The sequence below is a fragment of the Daphnia pulicaria genome, chromosome 6 (genome assembly GCF_021234035.1).
Source record: "Daphnia pulicaria isolate SC F1-1A chromosome 6, SC_F0-13Bv2, whole genome shotgun sequence".
NCBI classification, from domain to species: domain Eukaryota; kingdom Metazoa; phylum Arthropoda; class Branchiopoda; order Diplostraca; family Daphniidae; genus Daphnia; species Daphnia pulicaria.
In genome coordinates this window covers 21,612,924-21,632,956 of record NC_060918.1, presented here as the reverse complement: position 1 = coordinate 21,632,956, position 20,033 = coordinate 21,612,924, and the positions used below count along the sequence as shown (strand labels likewise).

Below are 20,033 nucleotides of genomic sequence, written 5' to 3'. Positions count from 1 at the left end.
CCTGAAGGGATGTTTCATTACCTCTAACCGCCACCAGGAGGACTAAAGAGAGACTTCGACTACTATCTCTACTCAGATCCCTTTCGACTCTCGCGCAAAATAGATAGACATTGTTCCCGAACATTGACACACTTGTTAATTATTTTCCAATTTAGTCAACATCTTCGTAAGGTTGGTAAATTTTCTTCTCTTTATTTCTTCATTTTGAGTGATGTCAATTGTTGAATATTATCCAAGTTTTGTTTTGCTTGCTCTAACTTGTTTGTCACGACCCTCCCCCTATCTGTGGACTGACTCACTCACAAACAGTCGCTGCTTTGCTTTCGATGCGTAGAGCGCCATAGTGAACGCTGTTTCTCAGATAAACCAATTCTTTATCCGTTGACATCCTTGCTCGTGTTTAAAAACTTGTCTATGATATCTCAACTACTGGTCTACTAGGTCAGTTTGTCATTTGCTGAGATTTATTTTATTCGAAATTGGATGCTTCAGTGTTACACGATCAAAAGTCTTTGTGTATATGGACGCCGACTCTGTTGACTTACCACCAATGACAGATTCGATTTTTCTCATTTTATTTCAGGTTTAGTAAGCGACGTTTGTATGTGCACAGAAGACTGAAGCCATAGTTCCTGCTTCTTTGGTTTCACGTTGTTTTCGTTTGCAGAAATCGTTCGCCTTCGTTGGAGAAACTTAAGTTCAAGTGATCGTTGTGGAAGAAGGAATTCGGCATTTTGCTCGAAAGTTTTGTTAAGTAAGAAGAAAAAGAAAAGAAGAGAAAACCATGGCAGAAGCCGTTGCTAGTCAGCCAAGCTTAGTGGCCAACAATCATGCCCTTTCGCCGATGAGACCCAGTCCTCAGCCGCTAATTGCGAAGCAGTAAGTCTTAAAAATCATGTGTTCTTTGTTCGTATTTCATGACTGCTTTTGTTAATATTTTAGAGAGAATAACTCTGACAATTTCTGGAAGTCTCAGTTGAAGATCCCACCCAAGGATCGTAGAAAACAGACTAGCGTAATATTCTTTCATTCAAACATCTATGAGAGTTGGGGGTTAAATTTTGGTTTAATTTCAGGATGTTACCAACACTAAGGGAACAAGTTTTGAAGACTTTTGTCTGAAGCGTGAATTGTTGATGGGTATCTTTGAAAAGGGATGGGAGACACCTTCACCCATTCAAGAGGTTGGAATTCCTATGGCTCTGACTGGGCGTAATATCCTGGCTCGTGCTAAGAATGGAACTGGAAAAACAGGTGCTTATTGTATACCAGTTTTGGAACAAGTAGTTCCGTCTGAGCAGCACATTCAAGGTACTGACAAGTTTAAGTTTTTCTTATAGTTCTGGGCCTAAATTTGTTTTCTTTTTAGCATTAATTGTTGTGCCAACACGTGAACTGGCATTGCAAACAAGCCAAATCTGCATTGAACTAGCTAAACATTTGGATATTCGTATCATGGTGACTACTGGTGGTACTGACCTGAAAGATGACATTATGAGGATCTTTGGAAAAGGTATTCATTATTCCTTGTTTATTTCCATGCAAATGCTAACAATCATTGTTTCTTCCAGTTCATGTTGTGATTGCCACTCCTGGTCGTGTTTTGGATCTTATGGAAAAGAAGATTGCAGTAATGGACCGTTGTAAGGTCCTTGTTTTGGATGAGGTATGTGGGAATTATTAAGAGTTCTGTTAGACAATTGTTCTTATTCTTTTGTGTAACTAGGCTGACAAACTGCTCTCTCAAGACTTCATGGGAATGTTGGATCGTATAATTTCGTTCCTACCAGCCAAGCGCCAAATTTTGCTTTATTCGGCAACTTTCCCTGTAACTGTCGAGGAGTTTATGGTAGGTTTATTGGTTCTTTTAATTTGGTTCTTGATTTAACATTGATTTTATAAACAGAGGAAACACATTGATAACCCATATGAAATCAATTTGATGGAAGAACTAACACTGAAAGGTGTCACGCAATACTACGCTTTCGTCCAAGAACGGCAAAAAGTGCACTGCCTCAATACGCTGTTTTCTAAAGTTAGTAAAGGTTTATTTAGATTTTCAGTATAAGAATGATGAGTTATTGTTGGATTCCCCTTCTCTCGTCTGAGAGAAAATCAACACCTGATTTTACTTGAATTAATTTTAATTGCCGTGTTTTAAAGTCACGATATTAATATCTGTGTTGATATTATAGTTGCAGATCAATCAAAGTATTATCTTCTGCAACTCCACTCAACGTGTGGAACTTTTGGCTAAGAAGATCACTGAGCTGGGCTACTCGTGCTATTACATTCATGCCCGTATGCAGCAAGCTCACAGAAACCGCGTCTTCCATGATTTCCGTAATGGGCTGTGCCGTAACCTCGTGTGCTCCGGTAAGATTTGCTTTATCTTTGCAATGTTTAGTGCTCGACTGTTATGATGAACTTTTTGTTGGATTCCCCTTCTTTCGTCTGAAAGAAAATCAACATCTGATTCATTTAATAATGTGAAGCCGAGAAGAGAAAAGGATGTTGAACTAATCTTTTGCGTTTTTATAACAGATTTGTTCACTCGTGGTATTGACATCCAAGCTGTGAACGTGGTCATCAACTTCGACTTTCCCAAGATGGCTGAAACTTACCTGCACAGGATTGGTCGTTCGGGTCGGTTTGGACACCTGGGTATTGCTATCAATCTGATTACTTACGAAGATCGTTTCGCCCTGCATCGCATTGAGAGTGAACTTAGCACTGAAATCAAGCCCATTCCTAAGGTTAGTCTTGGATATCTCGTGCAAGTTTTCATTGTATTTACACTGTTTTATTTTTTCAATGAAGGTCATTGACAAATCCCTCTACGTGGCCGAGTTCCAAGAAGATTCCGAGGAGCAATCAGGAAAGTAAAAAGGCGAGAGAATGTCTTCGAAAAGCGCATGCATCACACAACGTCATGATAGGACACAAAAAAATTGAGAAAAAAGAAAAGAAAATGAATCCTGTAAGTGAAATTTATGAAAGGTCGTTCACTGGGACCAAATGTATTGAAGATCAGAATTAATGAAAAGCACTCATTAGCAATTGGAGGAGTGCTGCAGCATGTAGGGGAAAAAAACCATTGTACAAGAGTAAAAACAAGGATAACTTTAAGCATGCGCTATCGAAAGACCGTTGTAAATATGTAAATTCTCACGGTGGCGAAGAGCCAGTTTTTTTTTTTTCAGTTTAGGAGAAAAGTTTTTGTTTTGTTTTTTGGGTACAATGTTTTGCGTGAATGGATGAGTGAACGTCGAAGGCTAAAGCGTTAGGGCGGCAGGTTCCGTAAAAGATAAGATTCCGTCAGGGAGTAAGTATGTGAAATGAAGTTTGGGGGGGTCAGCTTGGTACACTTTGCATTGCTTTTGGAATGGAAGAATCTCGCTCCCAAAAGCAGTCCACTGGTGCTGTTACAATGGCTCCCTCGTCGAGGAAAGTTTCACCGATATAAGACTTGAAAGCCGCCCGTTACATTTTATATACATAATCTAGCCGACCCACTACCTGAATGTGAATTGTATATTTGTTAACATGTATCGTACCAAAATTCTCGCCCAACTGCGTTTGGATGGAATTATTCGTACTCCTCTTAATACCGATTGTGACTCTTTGCTCGCCGAATTGCACGAGCTTTATATCCCGAACGCGACAGTTTGCTGATGAACATTACCGAACGTGACCTGATAGAATGAGCGAGATCTCAAGTGTCATTATGCACTTCTTCCCATCTGTATACCCTCAAGAAGTCGACTTAAAAACAACAAAAAAAAAAACATAAAAATTCTTAGTTTCACCTCCAGAAGAAACAAAAAAAAAATTTTCTTTTCAATTTCAAGTGTTTGCCGTTTAAACAAATTGTCGAAATTATTAATAAACGCTTTCTGAAATTGAATTCATTTTCTTAATTTTTCTGTGAATTTACTATTACTATTTATAATGATAAAGTATGTATAATGAACTTTCATTGTAGTACCTTGGGCGGGTTTAGTTTTCTTTAAAAATCAATAACGATAACTAGATCAAGTAAAAAATTGTAAAAAATTTTGTATAATGTTTTGGTTAAAATTTGTGCACTTGGCTATTGCTTTCTTGTTAACAACTAAATTAAGAAAGAAAATAAATGTCGTGAAATCCATTTTATTATACTTCACAAAAAATACTCTAGGATCTAAGATGATGGTACTTCTGATTTTTTAGATTTGCCCAACAAGATGGCATCGCGAAACAAATTACAATATAACCGAACTGCTGTTGGGGAATCGTCATTACCCGGTACTGGATAAGTTATCAAATTTGGATTGCTGTTTGAGTCCACAATTCCTATAGTTGGAATACACATTTTGGCTGCATCCCTGACAGCAGTGTGTTCCTGAATGCACACACATAAACAAGTAAGCTTGAGATTTAAGTCTGTAAGTTTTGTACAAATACCTGCATCTGAGGGTTCAATGTGGAAACCATAATGATAAGATCAGGTAATCGGGTTACACCTTTATAAATCTTTTCAGAATTTGTCAAGAGATGGAAATCCCATTCTCTTGCATGAGCATATTCCCCTGCTTCTTTTGCTGCATTTTCTACTGTTAAAGTGTGTTGTGGATAGTGAGATACAAATAAAATTATTCCTCCTTTATAGGCTATATGGGCTGTGAAGTTGAGTGCATCTTGTAACAGTTCAGTTGTTTTATCCAAATCAAAGATGATGTGACCTAGTCGGGATCCAAAAATGTAGGGTTTCATATTGGGATGCAGTGTTCCATCCTTGTGTCCATAGTGCACTTTTGCATCAAACAAATCCTTCAGTCTGAACAGATTCCTTACACCAAAATAATCGGGAAATCGGAGAGGATTTGTGATTTCCTTCAATTCTACAAGTAAAACAATGTATAATTTTAAGATTTGCAATTTTCAAAATTATCGTACCCCTCTCTTTAAGCTCAGTTGGTTGATTAACTTTCAAAGCTGTTGCATTCTGGCAGTGAGAAGTATCACTTGTGAGTGAACATGTTTGTGCTAAGCACCTACCAAATTTCCAGGAGAAACCTAGAAAAAACAAACAAGAAAGGATTGGAAAGGACAGTACTTTGCAAAATAAATTTAAGTCGAGCTGTACGATTTGTAATTGTTCTAATCATCGTGAAAGCAGAAAAAAAATTCGCCGCACTACTCCTTCAGAAGTTAATAGCAGACGATGTTGTTGCACCCGTTGTTGCTAGGTTACGACGGAATGAGATAAAAACGGAGAAAAATTTCGATTAACTAAATCGAAGATGTAGAAATGTAGAATATTTGTAATAGAATATTGTAAAATAATCTCCTGATTTCATGTTGAGGATTTAACAAAATAAAATAAAATGAACTAATTACAGCTGGTACGAAATTGAAAATCATGTATTTGAATGAGACAATGTTATGCACATAAAATTTCCAGAAAACTTATTTTGTCCAGCTGACTTTAGGAATATCAAAGTGCTCTGTTAGACTGTCAAGATGTCTGTTAAATTCCTCAACACGTTGCTTGTGAGTCTTAGAGGCCTTTTCTAGAATTCGCTTTTTCTGTTGTTCCTCCTTCATCTGTTCAAACTTCAATTGAGCCTTTGTTTTAACCACAGGCTGCTTGTATGATTGTGGGGTTTCATTTTGCTCTTTAGTTTTAGAAGACTCTCCATCATTCTTAGCCTTTTCCTTGTTCTTCTTCTTAAGTTTCCTAATGGAAGACAAATCAAATTATAAACGAAGAACATGACAGTATGACCTTAGCTGATAATTATAAACTTACTTTTGAATATCTTTATTAGCAGTTCCTTTCAATTTTAAACGGCCTTTCACAGCAGCCTCGTACTCCATCGTTTATTGTGTATTTGTGTTGTATAAATAACAACGAATCGAGAAAAAATGGGTGCTCGAAAATGAATGTCAACCTTTCGACAACAACTTTGCGTCAATAATGAAGACTAAAATGAAGAAAAGCTTCGGCAACGAAGTATAGATGGCGAGTGGCAGTAGTATCGTTTTGAAGCTCTCAAAGCGTCATAGAACTCGAGCGGAATCATGCAATTGTTTTGAATTAATTTAACAGTGAAGTTTTTAAATCCCATTCTTGTTGAAATTTAAGTTATCCAAGGTTAGTATCTAGAGATAAAATTACGTTCAATTCAATTCCATAATCACTTCATGTTGACATCATATGTCGGGTCTGGTAGATAGTGGAAAGGGCTCCATCTCTACCGGATGAATTATAATATTGATTAAATCGTTAATATTCCATCTGTGTTGAATTTTAAGTGGGATAATTTAATTTATTTTCTTTAACTGTATTTAGGAATTAGGTTGTTTACTGTTTTCTAAATATTGTTTCAGCAACTATTGTCGTAGAAGTCTACTCCAATCATGTGTCAAACATACCACATCCTTCTTGAAAGTAGACCGTGTAAACTGACAAAACTTCTTTTTAAAATAATTTAGCTTTTCCTGACATCCACATATCAAAATTAATATGGGATCTCCCAGAAGAGCACAACAGGACCAGGTATTTATTTTGCTGTTTTAACGATTGCAACTAAACATTTCAAAATATCTTTTTTCAGGACAGCAGAGTTGATATCAAAGATAGGCTGCAAGCATTAGCAAAATCATCAAGTGGAGTTAAGAAAAGTTCAAGCTCAAACAATGATAGAACTGCTTCCAAATCCCAAAACAGCAGCCAGTCTGGGAGAGACCGTGGAAGAAATAACAAGCTTTCTAGTGAGTGTTTACCAGTTTCTATTTGTTTTTTCATAATTTTCATTATTATCATCTTTAGGTCGCAAGGATTCCATGGAACGTGTGATGGAACGTGCAAGAACGGAAGGTGGGAACCGTTGGACAAAAAAGTTATTAGACGAAGAAGCCAAAGATCCTGATCGTTGGGGTCACAGTGGATTCAAAGAAATGTACAAAAATGAACTTGGCATCAGTAGAAGTCGAAGATCACGTTCTCGTGAGAAAACAAGCGCACGTCGTTCGAGATCTCGCGAACGTGCCCATAAAATCGAATCAGGACGGACCACAAGTAATCGAGAAAGAAGTGGTGGTGGAGGAGTAGGAGGAGGGCAGCGCAAAAATGTCCGTCCTCAGATTAAACGTAGTTTTTCCAGCTCTGATCGTAGCCCAAATTCAGATGTCAAAAGACGATCTGATTCGAGTAAACGTCCCAGCAACGGAGCTTCACACGAAAGGAAATTGGTTTCAGACAAATTTGCAAAAACAAATGCCAGTCGAACGAGCAGACTTGATTTGAGCAAGAAGCCAGCAGAAAATCGACGTGAACTAGCGTCCAGGAAAGACAGGGTTGTGAAGAAAAACAGTCCGTTGCGATCCCGCAGTCGTAGTCGAAGTCCTCTTCGACAGACAGAGAAAAATAATGGCCCATCTAGAAAGCAGATTGCTGGTTTGAAGACTAAATCCAGCACGCGACGTGGGCCAGTCTCTCCGCCGGAACGTGGTCGCTCCTATTCCGGAACGCCTTCTCGGTCGTCTACGTCCCCAATAGCACGACGTCGGAACTGCTTGAGCGACGATGCGACCAGTCGAAGCAGCTCTTCACTATCTCATTCATCCTTTTCTCGATCGTCGTCTTCTTCGTCAAGCAGCAGTGGATCATCGACTAGTTCAAGTTCAAAAGAAACTGGCTACCGCAAAAGATCTGCCCTGAAACCCAAATCTCCACCTGCTCCTCGTACGAAATTGAAGGAGCAGCTCAGGCCAGCACAAGAGTTGCATGCCGCAAAGCAAACTTCTGCCTCCAAGACTGTCAAACGCCCAATTTCAGCTAGCAATAAAGTTGTATCGCCCGTGAAAAAGCGTCGTGCACTCTCAGAATCAGATTCAAGCTCCAACGAGTCTAGCTCTGAAACAGACGACGACGACATGGAAGAAGGCGAAGAAGAAGAGGAAGGTGAAGACACAGGAGAAGGTCCCAATGCTGCCAAGGAACTCAAATCTGGAAACCTCGGCTCTCGCCTTTCGTTGTCGGAGAGATTCGGAAAACTAGCCCAGTTGAGTTCTCAAAGAAGAAATTTGGAGTTGGTTCAATTGCGAATCGTAGCTCCTGTCGGGGGAGCTGCGACGACTGAGAAGAACGTGAGCATTGATGAAGCTAGCGCTGCTCCAGTCATATCGAATGCAAAAGCCGCAAGGGAACGTTCAATCGAATTATCTCAACCGCCCATCAATCATCACCATCACCATCAAATTAAGCATGTCCATCCGCCTGAAGAACCGATTCGAAAAGACGAACGAGCACGAGATGACAGATGGAGAGATTGGCATGAAAGGTTCCGTTTATTTTCAGTTTTAAATTATGGGTTTGCGGTGATTTAATTGTTTCTTCGTTATTCAGATACGATCAGTACCGACACGTCCAGCCTCCTCGTCAGCTACCACGAGACTGGGATGACATTCGTGTTCGTCACAAATATTATACAGATCGAGGTTATTTCGGCCACGATATGACGTTGGAGGAGTTGTCGCGATGGGAAGCTTGGTGGCATCGCTATCAACTGTGGCGACGTGGCTACGAACACGCTTGGGTGAAAACTCACGGTCCACACGTCCCTGTCGAATACCCTGACTGGACCAATTATAGATCTACCAATAATCGAGGAGAAGTCGTCCAACCAAGTTCGATGAGTTCTTCTATTCGCAGCAGACTTGGATGGAGACGATAGCGTTTCGGCTGATTAGCAGTTCTGACACAAGAGACTATAGGATATTTTGGAACTAAAAGGATTGTGTTTCTCGTTTGTATTTTATGGACTTTGTGGTAAGTCGTTTGGACTCCACATGTAAGACTTTGTTTTATCGTCTCACCGTCCGTCAGAATCGACTTGAATCGAACCGACGAATTAATTTACGAATGGAAAATGCTCCTTAGATTTTGTACAGGGGCAGCATAATGCAGATACAGTGATATAGCAAATCATAACATCTTTAGTAATATACTAACTGTTCTGCTGATTGTAAAGTGTGATTTGACGCCACTATTGTGCTTACTGTGTATCATTCAGGGTGCAATAGATCAGTTTTAGCGTTTTACAACTTCATTGTCCCATCTCATTCTATCCTTTTTGTTGCCTTGCTTAGATATGTTTAGATATTTATTTAAATATTGCTTCTAGTTTAGATTGAATGCTCAATTAAAAAGAAATATGAATCTAGTATGTCCGCGTTGATGAGCGAATTGCCTTTACAAGACCAATTTTGATCGATCACATTACCATAATTTCGACTTATATATTTTTTAATGAACTTGTTTTCTAGATGTAGGATTGTAGGCTACAAAAAAAGCATTTATCCTATATATATAGTTTGGTGAAAGGTGATTGGTGAAATAATAAAATCACAAGAATGGCAACTATGTAATATGTATCTAAGGCAAAAAAGTCAAAGTCAGCACTTGACTTCAGACTTCAGTAAACAGCAGTAGCATTTCCATCTAGGCAAAATTGAGTCGTGCCTAACAACTCCATGATATGCTTGACATAGATGCATATATCGCTGACCGTCAGTGTTTCGTCTGTGGGTTTCAACTACAATATGGAATATCTTCACAACTTGCCCCTTTTCTGTTTCGGTAAATAGTCTTATGTAAGTTGCGGTAGTTTTTAATAACCTACTCTCTGTTGCAGTTCTCCTGCAACCCTTTCTCTGCCTATATCATTCATTTGCTCTATTCATTTTGATGAAAAATGTCTGACTTCAGTCAATAGAATCTGGTATTTAAATAAAAATTCCATTCCAACATTGTTTCTTCGTCAAACTGTTGATCTTAAGAAGGTATATAAATTACTTAAGTTAATATTGTGTTCTATTCTAAATTCTTTTGTATTTTAAATTGTTACAACTTTGTAAAAATATGTTAATTCAAATGTCAAGTCGGGAAAATTGCAGTCAGATATTGAATGCCAATTGAAACAATACGAATATGCAGTTAGTGAATTTCAAACCTCAAAAACTTCATTGTCTGTAGTGGAAATTGAAGCAACAAAGCTCATATTAACCAATGACGAATGTGGTGGGGAATGAATTATTTGGTTAAGTTTTGAGCACTAATAGGCGGCTTTGCTGAACATAAAATTCTTTTATGTAGGTATTCCTCAGAACTTGACGAGTCGACAGCGTGAATTACTATTTAACGATAATACTCAAACCTGGTCCTACGAATGTGTTCGTCTTCCCGAAAACGAGTTACTGATTTCATCGCCTTCCTCATTGATCCCCTTCATAGAGGGTGATAAGGAAGTTTCTACTCCATGTGTTTCTCTTGAATGCACAACAGCACCTAGTTCTGATTCTATTGTTGCACCATTTGTTTATCGTTGTTCAAGCATGACTGAAATTCCTCTTCGCATATCTACTCGACAAAAAACTCGGCCTCAGAGATACCGAGGTACCGATAATGATTTGAATATGAGACATGCAAGAATGATGAAGGCGAGGTCCAGCTCAACCAAACTTAGAAGTAAGTGTATGCATGTATTTTGGATAGATGTTATTTAGTTAAATAATATGTTTATTTTATTATGCAGAACCATTGATCAATGCAGTCAGATCTGTTAATGTGGAGCCCGTTGTTGAATGTGAAAATTTGGAAAGTTTTCATGTCGATGACGTAGACGGTTTTCTTATTTTTTCATTTGCTAATTCTGAGGATCTTGTCAAGTTTTGTGCTGATCAGCTATAAGGTAATCGTTTTTCTTGTTAAATTAATCAGATAGTGATTTTCTACTTGAACAACGCTTAACCAGAAAGATTAAATTGTTCTTTTTTTTCTCTTTCGACTTTTTGTTTAGTATAGCAATGGTTATTTTGCATTTGGGGTTTATGGTTTTGCACTACATACTTCTTGTTTCTACGTAGAACTGTTAATTAATTAGATAAAATTTCGGGAGTGCTATCTTATCTTGATCATTCTAAATTTAGTTGGATAATGCCTGAAACTGGACAATTCAAACCAGTCAATAATATCGTTAATCATAACTACATTGGTTGATTGTAACTTTCTCTGGTAACTTTTAACAAAAAGTTAAAGGTACTGTAGATTACATCTAGTAATCACACGGTATGCACTACACTACGGGAAGGGTAAATATTGAGCTAGCGTCTGTTCAGGATTAGTAAGTTTAATTTAGTCGATCAAACCGGGCAATCTGATAGTTAGTAGAAGATAAGTGAATATGAATAATAAGATGACGAAATCGATTCTCATTCGCCTCATTATATTTCATTATAGTTCATCAGCGTAATAGTGACCCGTGTTCATCAGAAAAAAGGTTGCTTTCTTCATCATCAATTTCGACCACTTAAAAAAAACTAGATTTCACCGTATTTCTTATAGATTTAAATAGAAGACGTAAAAATAGCATTTCATTTCTTATCGAGATAGATCCGTGGGCACTTCGACCGGATGGTGCGCTGACTGCTTCGCTAATAGGCATTCCTATTTCATCAGTCAGATGTTGGATTCTTGGCCCATTTGTTGAAATTTTTAGGATTAAGTATCGGCCATTGTCAAGCGAGCGCGAGCTATTTTGAACTGAGACATGGAATTTCCTTCTTTAAAAAAAAGTTGGACGTTACAAAACCATCTAATAAGCCAAACGTCGAAAAAAAAAAGCGGAAAAATTTACAATAACCATAACAAAAATGTGTTTCTACTCATTACGGTGTACTTCGATATTTTTCATTATGGAATTGAAGAAGGTAATTCTGCTATTTTGACTGAAGGTTTCTGTTCTTCGAGGTTACTGAATGATAAATATTTCTGTGTGTATTTTTTACAGGTAATCTAGCAAATGATTTTCACTGGGCCAAATCATCTGAAGAAGTTTTCTGACGGCTGTCCATTTTGCCGACCGGCTGTAGGGACGTCCCATTCCGTGCTCAAAACTTCACTGCAAAAGTATTTGTGTTTTCAAATATATTGTAGGGACAGCAAGTACAACCTCAAATCTAACTTTAACACGACAATCTTAAGTTTCCCTAAATTAGAATGCAGCAAATGGTGCTCACCACAACCTCTTTAGTAGTAGTATTGTCTGGCAGTTGTCCTCAAAATAAATAGCAGCATAGAATTGGATCTGGGGAAGGCAGCAATAATTTACTATGACTTAAATGCAAAAAGTTAACCTGAAATGTGGTACTTATTAAATGCCACAGTTATAATTTTAATTGCTGGATAAAATAAGTACCTTGCAAATAGAAACTATTTGGCTTTAGAAGACATAGCTTTCACTATTGGATCCGTACCATTTGATCTCTTGTTTTCACAAGCACTAAGGCTGCACCTAGATCAACTTTAGCTGAAATTTTCTGAAAACATTGAGCCAAGAATGCAATAAGAATCATTAGTTAAATTTTGTGAACAAAATGAATAAACAATCAGATGTGCAGTCCCTAGTGTGAGGATTGCATGAGCCCGGAACATGCTGTTGTTGTGAGACAGAGTAGTGTGGAAAGGATTTTTCATCTTCACCATCGTTTGTGATTGACTTTACATTTGCTGTTGCCTTGAGTATGTAGCCTAGTAGAATGCCACAATGAATAGAAACACATTCTGAATAACAGGCAGGTTTACCTTACCAACTGGGTGTTTTTCCTTTCAGCAATCCACTGTCCAAGCACTGTTGCCTAGGTGCAAAACGTCGGGAATCACTTGCAGACAAGGAACATGAACGGATATCACTGAAGGCTTTTCCTGATACCCGATTTGGTTAACGTATTGTTAACCAAAAGCCAGACTGCGCGGAATATTGTTGGCAAGTGTAATATTCGGCTGCTGTCAAGTCAAGTAGGCCTACTCATCAAGTGTCATGTTGTTTGAAATTGTGTTCAGTTGCATTACAGTTTCAATTGTTCACAAGAAGTATTTGATAAAGTAATGAAATTTCATAATTTTTCAAGCGGGTGAGAATTCTAATAACTATATTTTGCGAAACAGGTCTTACATTGGAAGTAACAGAAGGTGGATTTTGGGATATTGGCAATTGAATGGCCAGACAATTGAGTCTGGTGAACATGTTGGCAATCGAAAGTCTGCTTTCAAGCAAACGTGCATGAGGTGTACATTTATAGCTGTTCAAACAACATGTCTACTATGACTGTCATGACTCCCAAACTTGTCGTGTTCACCATTGATGTTAGAGAGCCTATTGCTGAACTCTACTCAGATGCAGCGAGTAAGAATTCATAAATTAGAAATCATAATCACAGATATTGAACTAATAATTGCTTTTTGTAATCTATAGATGGAAATAACAACAAATTCCAGGGCTTCGAACCACGACTGCTAAAGTCAGGTGTATTATCTCAAGAACTATTCCGTCAGAAAGCTAAGTCTTCAAGTCGGAAGAGCTAATTGTTTGATTTAAGAGAAAATCCATTTAAAAAATAATTGTGACTCTTTCTTGTATGAGTAAAAGTAGTTTAAATAAACACGAAATTTGACCAGCATCATCATTCAAGTTTTAGCACATTTTATCTGGTACTGGTATCGGTATTGGTATGTGTCAACGACTAAAACATTGGTTTACAGGAAGAGCTAGAGATTATCGTGCCCTACCATCTTTACAGAAACTAAAAAAGGAGCTTCAGATACCAGAAAAGAGTACAATGTCATGTCCCAGTGGAATTTTCGTTTATTGTTAGTAGGCACTGAAAAAGAATTGAAAATTTCGGGAATTAAAAATGCATTGACAAACATTTTCATTTCTTGTTTAGTATTTCGCTCAATACTTGAACCATGGCATTTGCAACAGCAAGTTTTTTTTCTTCGGTCTCCTGGATGAATGCATCTCTTTTTGCTGCCCGATCGTCTCTCTCTTTCTGTCTTTTTTCAGCATTTTCCATCCTTTTCTTTAAAGTTATGAAACAATGAATACATGATGAGCATAAATGTGTCAGTTGATGATTTATTCTATGATTACCTGTTCCAAAGACTTCAGTTCATCCAGACTGGAAGCTACGTCACTCATAATCTTGGCAGATGCACCCAATTTAGTTTTTTTCTTGGCGGGTACTGAGGGACCACCTAGCAGTTGTTCCGCTTCATCGGCTTCTTCCTGTGTCATTGCCCCGTGTGCCACCAACTCAGCGTTTTCCTTCCTAATTAGTTCTCTGTCTTTCTCGTTATCTATGGATGACATAGATTCCGCAGCTCTTTTTCCATAGGGCATGGAGCTGCTTAATGCTTTGGGCTTCATAATTGCTCTACTACCTGTTAAGTTATATTAATAAACGGAATGAACATATGAAACAAGTTACAAAAAGGTTTTCTATACCCATCAATTCCTGAAGTTCCTCATAAAATGGTGGTGGTGCCGACGCACCTTTTCCAGTTTCTGATAATGAGTCGCTGAAGTTTGTATACGACCTTTTTATATTATTCCACCTGTCGTACACCTTTGACCAGACTTTTTCTGGTTTACGACTGATTTTAATTCCCCTAGCTCTCATTTCTTTTGCAATCGAAGTAAACAAGATAGATCTTGATACTTTCTTGTCCATAACTGCCTCCCACCGTTCCTTAATGATGTCCAAAAGAACGACAGATGCACGATTATCTAATTCTTTCCGTACTCGTGATCTTTTGCCGGACCAGAGATCGTTGTCCGTGTCATCAGCTTCTTCGCTCCCCCCATACGTTACTGCTGCGCTGACGGTTTCAGATTGACGATTTAGCTCAGACGGAACGTCAAAAGCAAGCTCGCCGTTAGCCTTTTCTTGGTGATCCACATTCACTACAGATATGGGCTCTTCATTCTCTTGGGCTGATATAAGTTCATTCATACCGTTGATGGCATTCTGCTCAGTGGGTTCTAGGCACGGTACATCATGATGTTCTAGAGGCACCTCATCGATTTCAACGGAAACCATATAGCTTGTTCCTGAAACACAAAGTTGTTTTCAGTAATTCAGTCACATTTTAAATGGAAAATTACATACCATCATCCATTTGGCACGAATAAACGTAAAATGCGTCGCACTTAAAAGTAATAAATCCATGCAGGATCGCATTTCCCTTAAAATCAAATTCACGGTTGTCTTCCATGGTCACAGTACTTACTTACTCAACAACTGAAGCGTAACTGAGCTTGGCGAAAAATGTTTCGAAGGAAGAGTTTAAAAATGTGACAAAATATACTTTTTGTGCCAATTAACATAATTTGCTTTTTCTTTCCTACCCCCTCAAACCTGACTTTTCCTTCGAAGATTTTTACGCATAATCCAAGGTCGTGAAAGTAAAAGAAAAGAGACCTTCATTCCAAAAACAAATGTAGAAAATGGGAAAAAGTTTTCTCATTTTCTAATTTTATTTTTCTTCTCAGTTGATATCCAAGATAGTTAAGATCACGGTCATGGATAACTGCGCGCTTGTGGTGGGTTGCAAAACTGTTTTTGACTTAGTGTTGTCTGACATGCCAGAATTCGAATCGGAAGACGAAGAAGATTTACAGCCTTCTTATAGTCTTTCAAGAATTCTCTTATTAGCTAGTATTGGAATTGCCAGAAACATTCGAGAATGTCATATCCGTGTATCGGGGTACGTTGAAGCGAACGGAGGATGTACAACATATAAATACGTTATAATACTTTTTTAAAGCTGTTGGTGGAATTAGATATTTCAATATTTCATTATTTCGTTAGGTTTGTGCGCACTGTCATACCACAGTTAACGGATGCGGATTTTCAAAGCCATTTTCGCATGTCCCGCCCATCTTTTGAAGCGTTGGTTGTGTTTTGCGACACCCACAAGCTTCCGGATTCCGCAATTTTTCCACATCGTTCAATACAACCAGTGCCGATGAACGAAATGTTGTACATCACGTTGTGGTATTTGGCTAATCAATGTACGCATCGCGAAATTTCAGTGCTTTTTGATCGATCCATATCGACGGTTTGGAGATCTGTCAACAATATTACAAAGATTATTGAACGACATCTCCAGAGTTTCATCAAATGGCCAACAGCTGAAGAGGTTCCTGTTATTGCCGAAAACTTTCGACACATTGCCGGATTTCCTGGCGCAATAGGAGCTATGGATGGGACACATATAGAAATTGTTACACCGTCTGAAAATCAGAAAGATTACAACAACCGGAAAATGCGCCATTCCCTCATATTATTAGCTGTGTGTCTCCCAAACCGTGCCTTTTCCTACACCTTTGCTGGATTCCCTGGTAGTGCGAATGATTCAAGAGTTTTCCGCTGCTCTGATTTGGGAGTCCGTCTTGACGAAGATCCGACTTCCCTTTTCCCTGGTGCACAATATCATTTATTGAGTGATTGTGCATTCTCATGTTCACCTCATATCATGCCTTCCATAAAAACAAGTCTTGCTAACACTGTTAAAAAAAGAAACTACAACACGATTTTATCAAAAACCCGAATCATAATCGAGCACGCATTCGGGGCCTTAAAAAACACATGGCGCCGACTGCGATATATATATGCCCATGTGAAAAAAGCTTCACGGATTATCTCCTGCTGCTGTGCTTTACACAATTTCCTTATAAGCAGAGGAGAAAGAATGGTTAATTACCGTGCACTCGATGCTGATAACGAAAATGTTGATGAAATTGCTGATGACTGGTTCGATCTTCAATCCGGAATCCAGAAAAGGAATGAGATAATTGACCTGTTGTACTATAATAACGATGGTGACTATGACATGGAAGACGATGAATAAATGACCGTATCAATTACATACCCAATATCATTTTCTTAATCTAGCTAGTTTGCCAATTTCAATCCACACTCCATCAACAAGAATACACGATAGTGACAATACCAGTACCAGATAAAATGTGCTAAAACTTGAATGATGATGCTGGTCAAATTTCGTGTTTATTTAAACTACTTTTACTCATACAAGAAAGAGTCACAATTATTTTTTAAATGGATTTTCTCTTAAATCAAACAATTAGCTCTTCCGACTTGAAGACTTAGCTTTCTGACGGAATAGTTCTTGAGATAATACACCTGACTTTAGCAGTCGTGGTTCGAAGCCCTGGAATTTGTTGTTATTTCCATCTATAGATTACAAAAAGCAATTATTAGTTCAATATCTGTGATTATGATTTCTAATTTATGAATTCTTACTCGCTGCATCTGAGTAGAGTTCAGCAATAGGCTCTCTAACATCAATGGTGAACACGACAAGTTTGGGAGTCATGACAGTCATAGTAGACATGTTGTTTGAACAGCTATAAATGTACACCTCATGCACGTTTGCTTGAAAGCAGACTTTCGATTGCCAACATGTTCACCAGACTCAATTGTCTGGCCATTCAATTGCCAATATCCCAAAATCCACCTTCTGTTACTTCCAATGTAAGACCTGTTTCGCAAAATATAGTTATTAGAATTCTCACCCGCTTGAAAAATTATGAAATTTCATTACTTTATCAAATACTTCTTGTGAACAATTGAAACTGTAATGCAACTGAACACAATTTCAAACAACATGACACTTGATGAGTAGGCCTACTTGACTTGACAGCAGCCGAATATTACACTTGCCAACAATATTCCGCGCAGTCTGGCTTTTGGTTAACAATACGTTAACCAAATCGGGTATCAGGAAAAGCCTTCTGCCTTGAGTGCCTTCTCCTCAGTGTACTGAGTGTAGAAGTTGGACTGGCGTCCATTATCACCTTGGGGATTTCGTCTGTTGTGGTGTGTGATGCTGCGTGGTAGCTTTTTGGTGAAATTTGACAGGGGGAATATTACGTGAGTATGAAAATTATGTGTTACCTTTCTTTGTTAGTTCTTTCAATTGAGTGTCACCGAGCTAGAGCGGACATCTTTTTCATGTTACTTTTAATTTAAACGTTTCTTCTTTCTGACGCTAGACGGCATGGCCTTTGATGTCAGAATCAGTTTAGTTATTACTTTGCACCTCTCTTAAGAAATTTCTCGCTACTACTACAAAGAACTTTTTTGTGAAAACTTTCAGTTTCTGTAAAGGCAACAAAGCTCACTTGTTAGATTTTAATAATAATGTGTTTTTTTCTACTTCCGGTTTTCTCATTTCAGTCAGTAGTTCAGTAAATATTCATTCGACGTACCAAATAACCACATATTCGTGATCCTCGTCAAATTTGTGGTAAAGTTCATGTTTTCTTTTGTACGTTTTCGTACTTCCGGTTTTGAAAATTTTCCTAAAATTTTCCGAAGCTAATTGCGAGCCCGAAGGGCGAAGCTAATAATCGTTGCGAGCCCGAAGAGCGCAGCTAATAATCGCATACGCAGAAAAAAAAAGCCATGTCACTTTGTATGTCTGTCTGTCCCGCTCAATAGCTCGGACGTTTCACGATAGATTTCGGACTTTTTGGTCTTAAAAATTACACAAAAAATATGCGGTGCGACCAGAACAAAAATAATTCCATTTACTTGATTAGTTCTCCCGTAATTAATGAAAAACTGATAAAATAATTGTTTTACGACTAGTGACATCTGGTGGTTGCGACTACAACTTTTTCACTTTAGGTAAAACTAAATCACCACCAGATGTCTATAGCATCGCCGTGATGGCGCAATCTTTGATGACCCAACCATGACGCAATAACCAGATTTGTATTTAAGTTTTGCAGTTTTTAAACTAAAGAGGTTTTTTTTAAATCATTGAACTTTATGTGTAAAAATAGGAAAATATGACTTGAGCAAACTAAACCCCGTTTTAAGACCAACAAGTCTGTGAAGAAAAGTGTGAATTGTGAATAAGTCTGACTAAACAATAGGCCCTAAATTTGTTATTTAAGACAGTTTTCAACTGGCTTACGACTATCCCTTCGCGGCGAGCTGATAAGCTTGCTTTTCTATCTTAATCGCATACGCAGAAAAAAAAAAGCCATGTCACTTTGTCTGTCTGTCTGTATGTCTGTATGTATGTCCCGCTCCATAGCTCGGGTGTTTCACGACAGATTTCGGACTTTTTGGTCTTAAAAATTACACCAAAAATATGCGGTGCGACCAGAACAAAAATAATTTCATTTACTTAATTAGTTCTCCCGTAATTAATGAAAAATTGCTAAAATAATTGGCTTACGACTAGTGACATCTGGCGGTTGCAACTGCAAATTTTTAATTTAGGTCAAAACAAACCACCACCAGATGTCCATAGCATCGCCGCGATGAAGTTCAGGAAAATTCTCGATTTTGGCCAAAATCTGGATTTCGTTTAAATTACATCTAATCGACCCCAAATTTCACGTAGATCACGAATATTTGGTTTATTTGGTCGGCAGCTCAATGGTTGAGGCGCTATCGCTTACTTCCGGTAAACTTCCGGAAAATTTGCATAAAACTAGCAAGTGAGCTTTGTTCTCTGCACAATTCTAAAGACTCCTTGCCAGTTTAAGCAAACAGAGATGGTCTTTTTGATTATTTTTGTGACTTTTGTGACTATCTAAACTAAAGCCGGTCAGTTTTGGACGTGTCTAATAGATGGCGTGAAGGAATATTGTGTTGTCCGATGTTGGCTTATGGCGGCTGGTTGTCTAAATCTATCTTCAGCTAAGTTTTAAAAAATGAACACATAGGCTAATTCGAGTGATTTTGTATGTAACTTGTCGGTGATGTGTTCTATTCGGTGTACATGTTGGATAACCTTAGTGTTTCTCATCAACTTACAGGAGGAAACGTAGCCTACCGTTGACTATTTTGTTCAAAATGTGCCATCGAAATGACACAGGTAACTACCAACATTAGCTTTATTACAGTATTTTTGAAACATACAATCTTCTCATCTTTTATTAGGATTCATCATAATTATCTGCTGTAAGAACTGGACTTGCTAGATCACCAACCCCATCACGGACCAATCTCTCCATTCCATCTTCTAGAGAACCTCGGCTAACTGTTTGGTGGTTTCATGTGTAAGTTCACTTGTCATGTCACGGAACTTTCTTTGTTGCAGTCTAACATGTATTCAAAGTATTGATCTGCACTCACATCTATCTAATGTTATAAGACGATTT

General features: G+C 38.1%; 4 protein-coding genes and 2 long non-coding RNA genes across 14 annotated transcripts; 3 read left to right on the top strand and 3 right to left on the bottom strand.

The window, feature by feature from the left end:
- The first annotated feature begins 24 nt into the window (after positions 1-24).
- Positions 25-3,202, top strand: LOC124342711 (ATP-dependent RNA helicase me31b-like). 4 transcript variants are annotated; one of them, XM_046795836.1, is made up of 12 exons: positions 66-171; positions 584-601; positions 668-879; positions 943-1,015; positions 1,077-1,311; positions 1,370-1,513; positions 1,572-1,666; positions 1,727-1,849; positions 1,907-2,035; positions 2,196-2,376; positions 2,545-2,756; positions 2,821-3,202. In XM_046795836.1, the coding sequence occupies exons 3-12, from the start codon at positions 785-787 to the stop codon at positions 2,884-2,886; spliced, it is 1,353 nt and encodes a 450-aa protein (XP_046651792.1). In that variant the 5' UTR covers positions 66-171; positions 584-601; positions 668-784; the 3' UTR covers positions 2,887-3,202. The 4 variants fall into 4 exon arrangements, with proteins under 4 accessions (XP_046651790.1, XP_046651792.1, XP_046651791.1 ...); XM_046795837.1 differs by lacking the exon at positions 66-171 and adding an exon at positions 321-441; XM_046795834.1 differs by having other exon boundaries at positions 25-171; positions 584-879.
- Positions 3,203-4,136: 934 nt separating this feature from the next.
- LOC124342903 (28S ribosomal protein S2, mitochondrial-like) lies at positions 4,137-5,968 on the bottom strand. Its single transcript, XM_046796118.1, has 6 exons — positions 5,795-5,968; positions 5,470-5,722; positions 5,041-5,058; positions 4,939-4,987; positions 4,447-4,883; positions 4,137-4,384 (listed from the first exon to the last, which is right to left on the bottom strand). The coding sequence occupies exons 1-6, from the start codon at positions 5,860-5,862 to the stop codon at positions 4,184-4,186; spliced, it is 1,026 nt and encodes a 341-aa protein (XP_046652074.1). The 5' UTR covers positions 5,863-5,968; the 3' UTR covers positions 4,137-4,183.
- Positions 5,969-5,998: 30 nt separating this feature from the next.
- LOC124342633 (serine/arginine repetitive matrix protein 2-like) lies at positions 5,999-9,093 on the top strand. The gene is made up of 5 exons (XM_046795693.1): positions 5,999-6,139; positions 6,481-6,544; positions 6,603-6,759; positions 6,818-8,330; positions 8,396-9,093. Exons 2-5 carry the CDS (start codon positions 6,512-6,514, stop codon positions 8,721-8,723), a joined length of 2,031 nt encoding a protein of 676 aa, XP_046651649.1. The 5' UTR covers positions 5,999-6,139; positions 6,481-6,511; the 3' UTR covers positions 8,724-9,093.
- A 315-nt stretch (positions 9,094-9,408) lies between these two features.
- On the top strand, positions 9,409-11,967 carry LOC124342791. Of its 4 annotated transcripts, none has more exons than XM_046795957.1 (6): positions 9,414-9,628; positions 9,684-9,831; positions 9,931-10,069; positions 10,145-10,516; positions 10,584-10,739; positions 11,838-11,967. In XM_046795957.1, exons 1-5 carry the CDS (start codon positions 9,528-9,530, stop codon positions 10,736-10,738), a joined length of 915 nt encoding a protein of 304 aa, XP_046651913.1. In that variant the 5' UTR covers positions 9,414-9,527; the 3' UTR covers position 10,739; positions 11,838-11,967. The 4 variants fall into 4 exon arrangements, with proteins under 4 accessions (XP_046651914.1, XP_046651913.1, XP_046651912.1 ...); XM_046795956.1 differs by lacking the exon at positions 11,838-11,967 and adding an exon at positions 11,288-11,422; XM_046795958.1 differs by lacking the exon at positions 11,838-11,967 and having other exon boundaries at positions 9,409-9,628; positions 9,758-9,831; positions 10,584-10,950.
- Positions 11,968-12,082: 115 nt separating this feature from the next.
- Positions 12,083-12,735, bottom strand: LOC124342950. Of its 3 annotated transcripts, XR_006919016.1 has the most exons (4): positions 12,637-12,735; positions 12,434-12,577; positions 12,246-12,366; positions 12,100-12,183 (listed from the first exon to the last, which is right to left on the bottom strand). It is a non-coding gene; the product is annotated as an uncharacterized LOC124342950 (long non-coding RNA). The 3 variants fall into 3 exon arrangements; XR_006919017.1 differs by having other exon boundaries at positions 12,083-12,163; positions 12,246-12,577; XR_006919015.1 differs by having other exon boundaries at positions 12,246-12,577.
- A 4,232-nt stretch (positions 12,736-16,967) lies between these two features.
- On the bottom strand, positions 16,968-17,544 carry LOC124343004. Its single transcript, XR_006919084.1, has 3 exons — positions 17,456-17,544; positions 17,155-17,392; positions 16,968-17,085 (listed from the first exon to the last, which is right to left on the bottom strand). It is a non-coding gene; the product is annotated as an uncharacterized LOC124343004 (long non-coding RNA).
- Between the last annotated feature and the right edge of the window lie 2,489 nt (positions 17,545-20,033).

What these genes read in the sequence shown, in the direction of transcription:
- LOC124342711 (XM_046795834.1), top strand. Translation starts at nt 785, where the DNA reads ATGGCAGAAGCCGTTGCTAGTCAGCCAAGCTTAGTGGCCAACAATCAT. An exon ending in TCAATACGCTGTTTTCTAAA is followed by an intron (nt 2,036 to 2,195) that starts GTTAGTAAAGGT and finishes TTGATATTATAG; the next exon opens with TTGCAGATCAATCAAAGTAT. An exon ending in AAATCAAGCCCATTCCTAAG is followed by an intron (nt 2,757 to 2,820) that starts GTTAGTCTTGGA and finishes TTTTCAATGAAG; the next exon opens with GTCATTGACAAATCCCTCTA.
- LOC124342903 (XM_046796118.1), bottom strand. Translation starts at nt 5,862, where the DNA reads ATGGAGTACGAGGCTGCTGTGAAAGGCCGTTTAAAATTGAAAGGAACT. An exon ending in GCTAATAAAGATATTCAAAA is followed by an intron (nt 5,723 to 5,794) that starts GTAAGTTTATAA and finishes GTCTTCCATTAG; the next exon opens with GAAACTTAAGAAGAAGAACA. An exon ending in CATTGAACCCTCAGATGCAG is followed by an intron (nt 4,385 to 4,446) that starts GTATTTGTACAA and finishes GTGTGCATTCAG; the next exon opens with GAACACACTGCTGTCAGGGA.
- LOC124342633 (XM_046795693.1), top strand. Translation starts at nt 6,512, where the DNA reads ATGGGATCTCCCAGAAGAGCACAACAGGACCAG. An exon ending in GAAGAGCACAACAGGACCAG is followed by an intron (nt 6,545 to 6,602) that starts GTATTTATTTTG and finishes ATCTTTTTTCAG; the next exon opens with GACAGCAGAGTTGATATCAA. An exon ending in TGGAGAGATTGGCATGAAAG is followed by an intron (nt 8,331 to 8,395) that starts GTTCCGTTTATT and finishes TTCGTTATTCAG; the next exon opens with ATACGATCAGTACCGACACG.
- LOC124342791 (XM_046795957.1), top strand. Translation starts at nt 9,528, where the DNA reads ATGCTTGACATAGATGCATATATCGCTGACCGTCAGTGTTTCGTCTGT. An exon ending in AAACTGTTGATCTTAAGAAG is followed by an intron (nt 9,832 to 9,930) that starts GTATATAAATTA and finishes TCAAATGTCAAG; the next exon opens with TCGGGAAAATTGCAGTCAGA. An exon ending in CAGCTCAACCAAACTTAGAA is followed by an intron (nt 10,517 to 10,583) that starts GTAAGTGTATGC and finishes TTTATTATGCAG; the next exon opens with AACCATTGATCAATGCAGTC.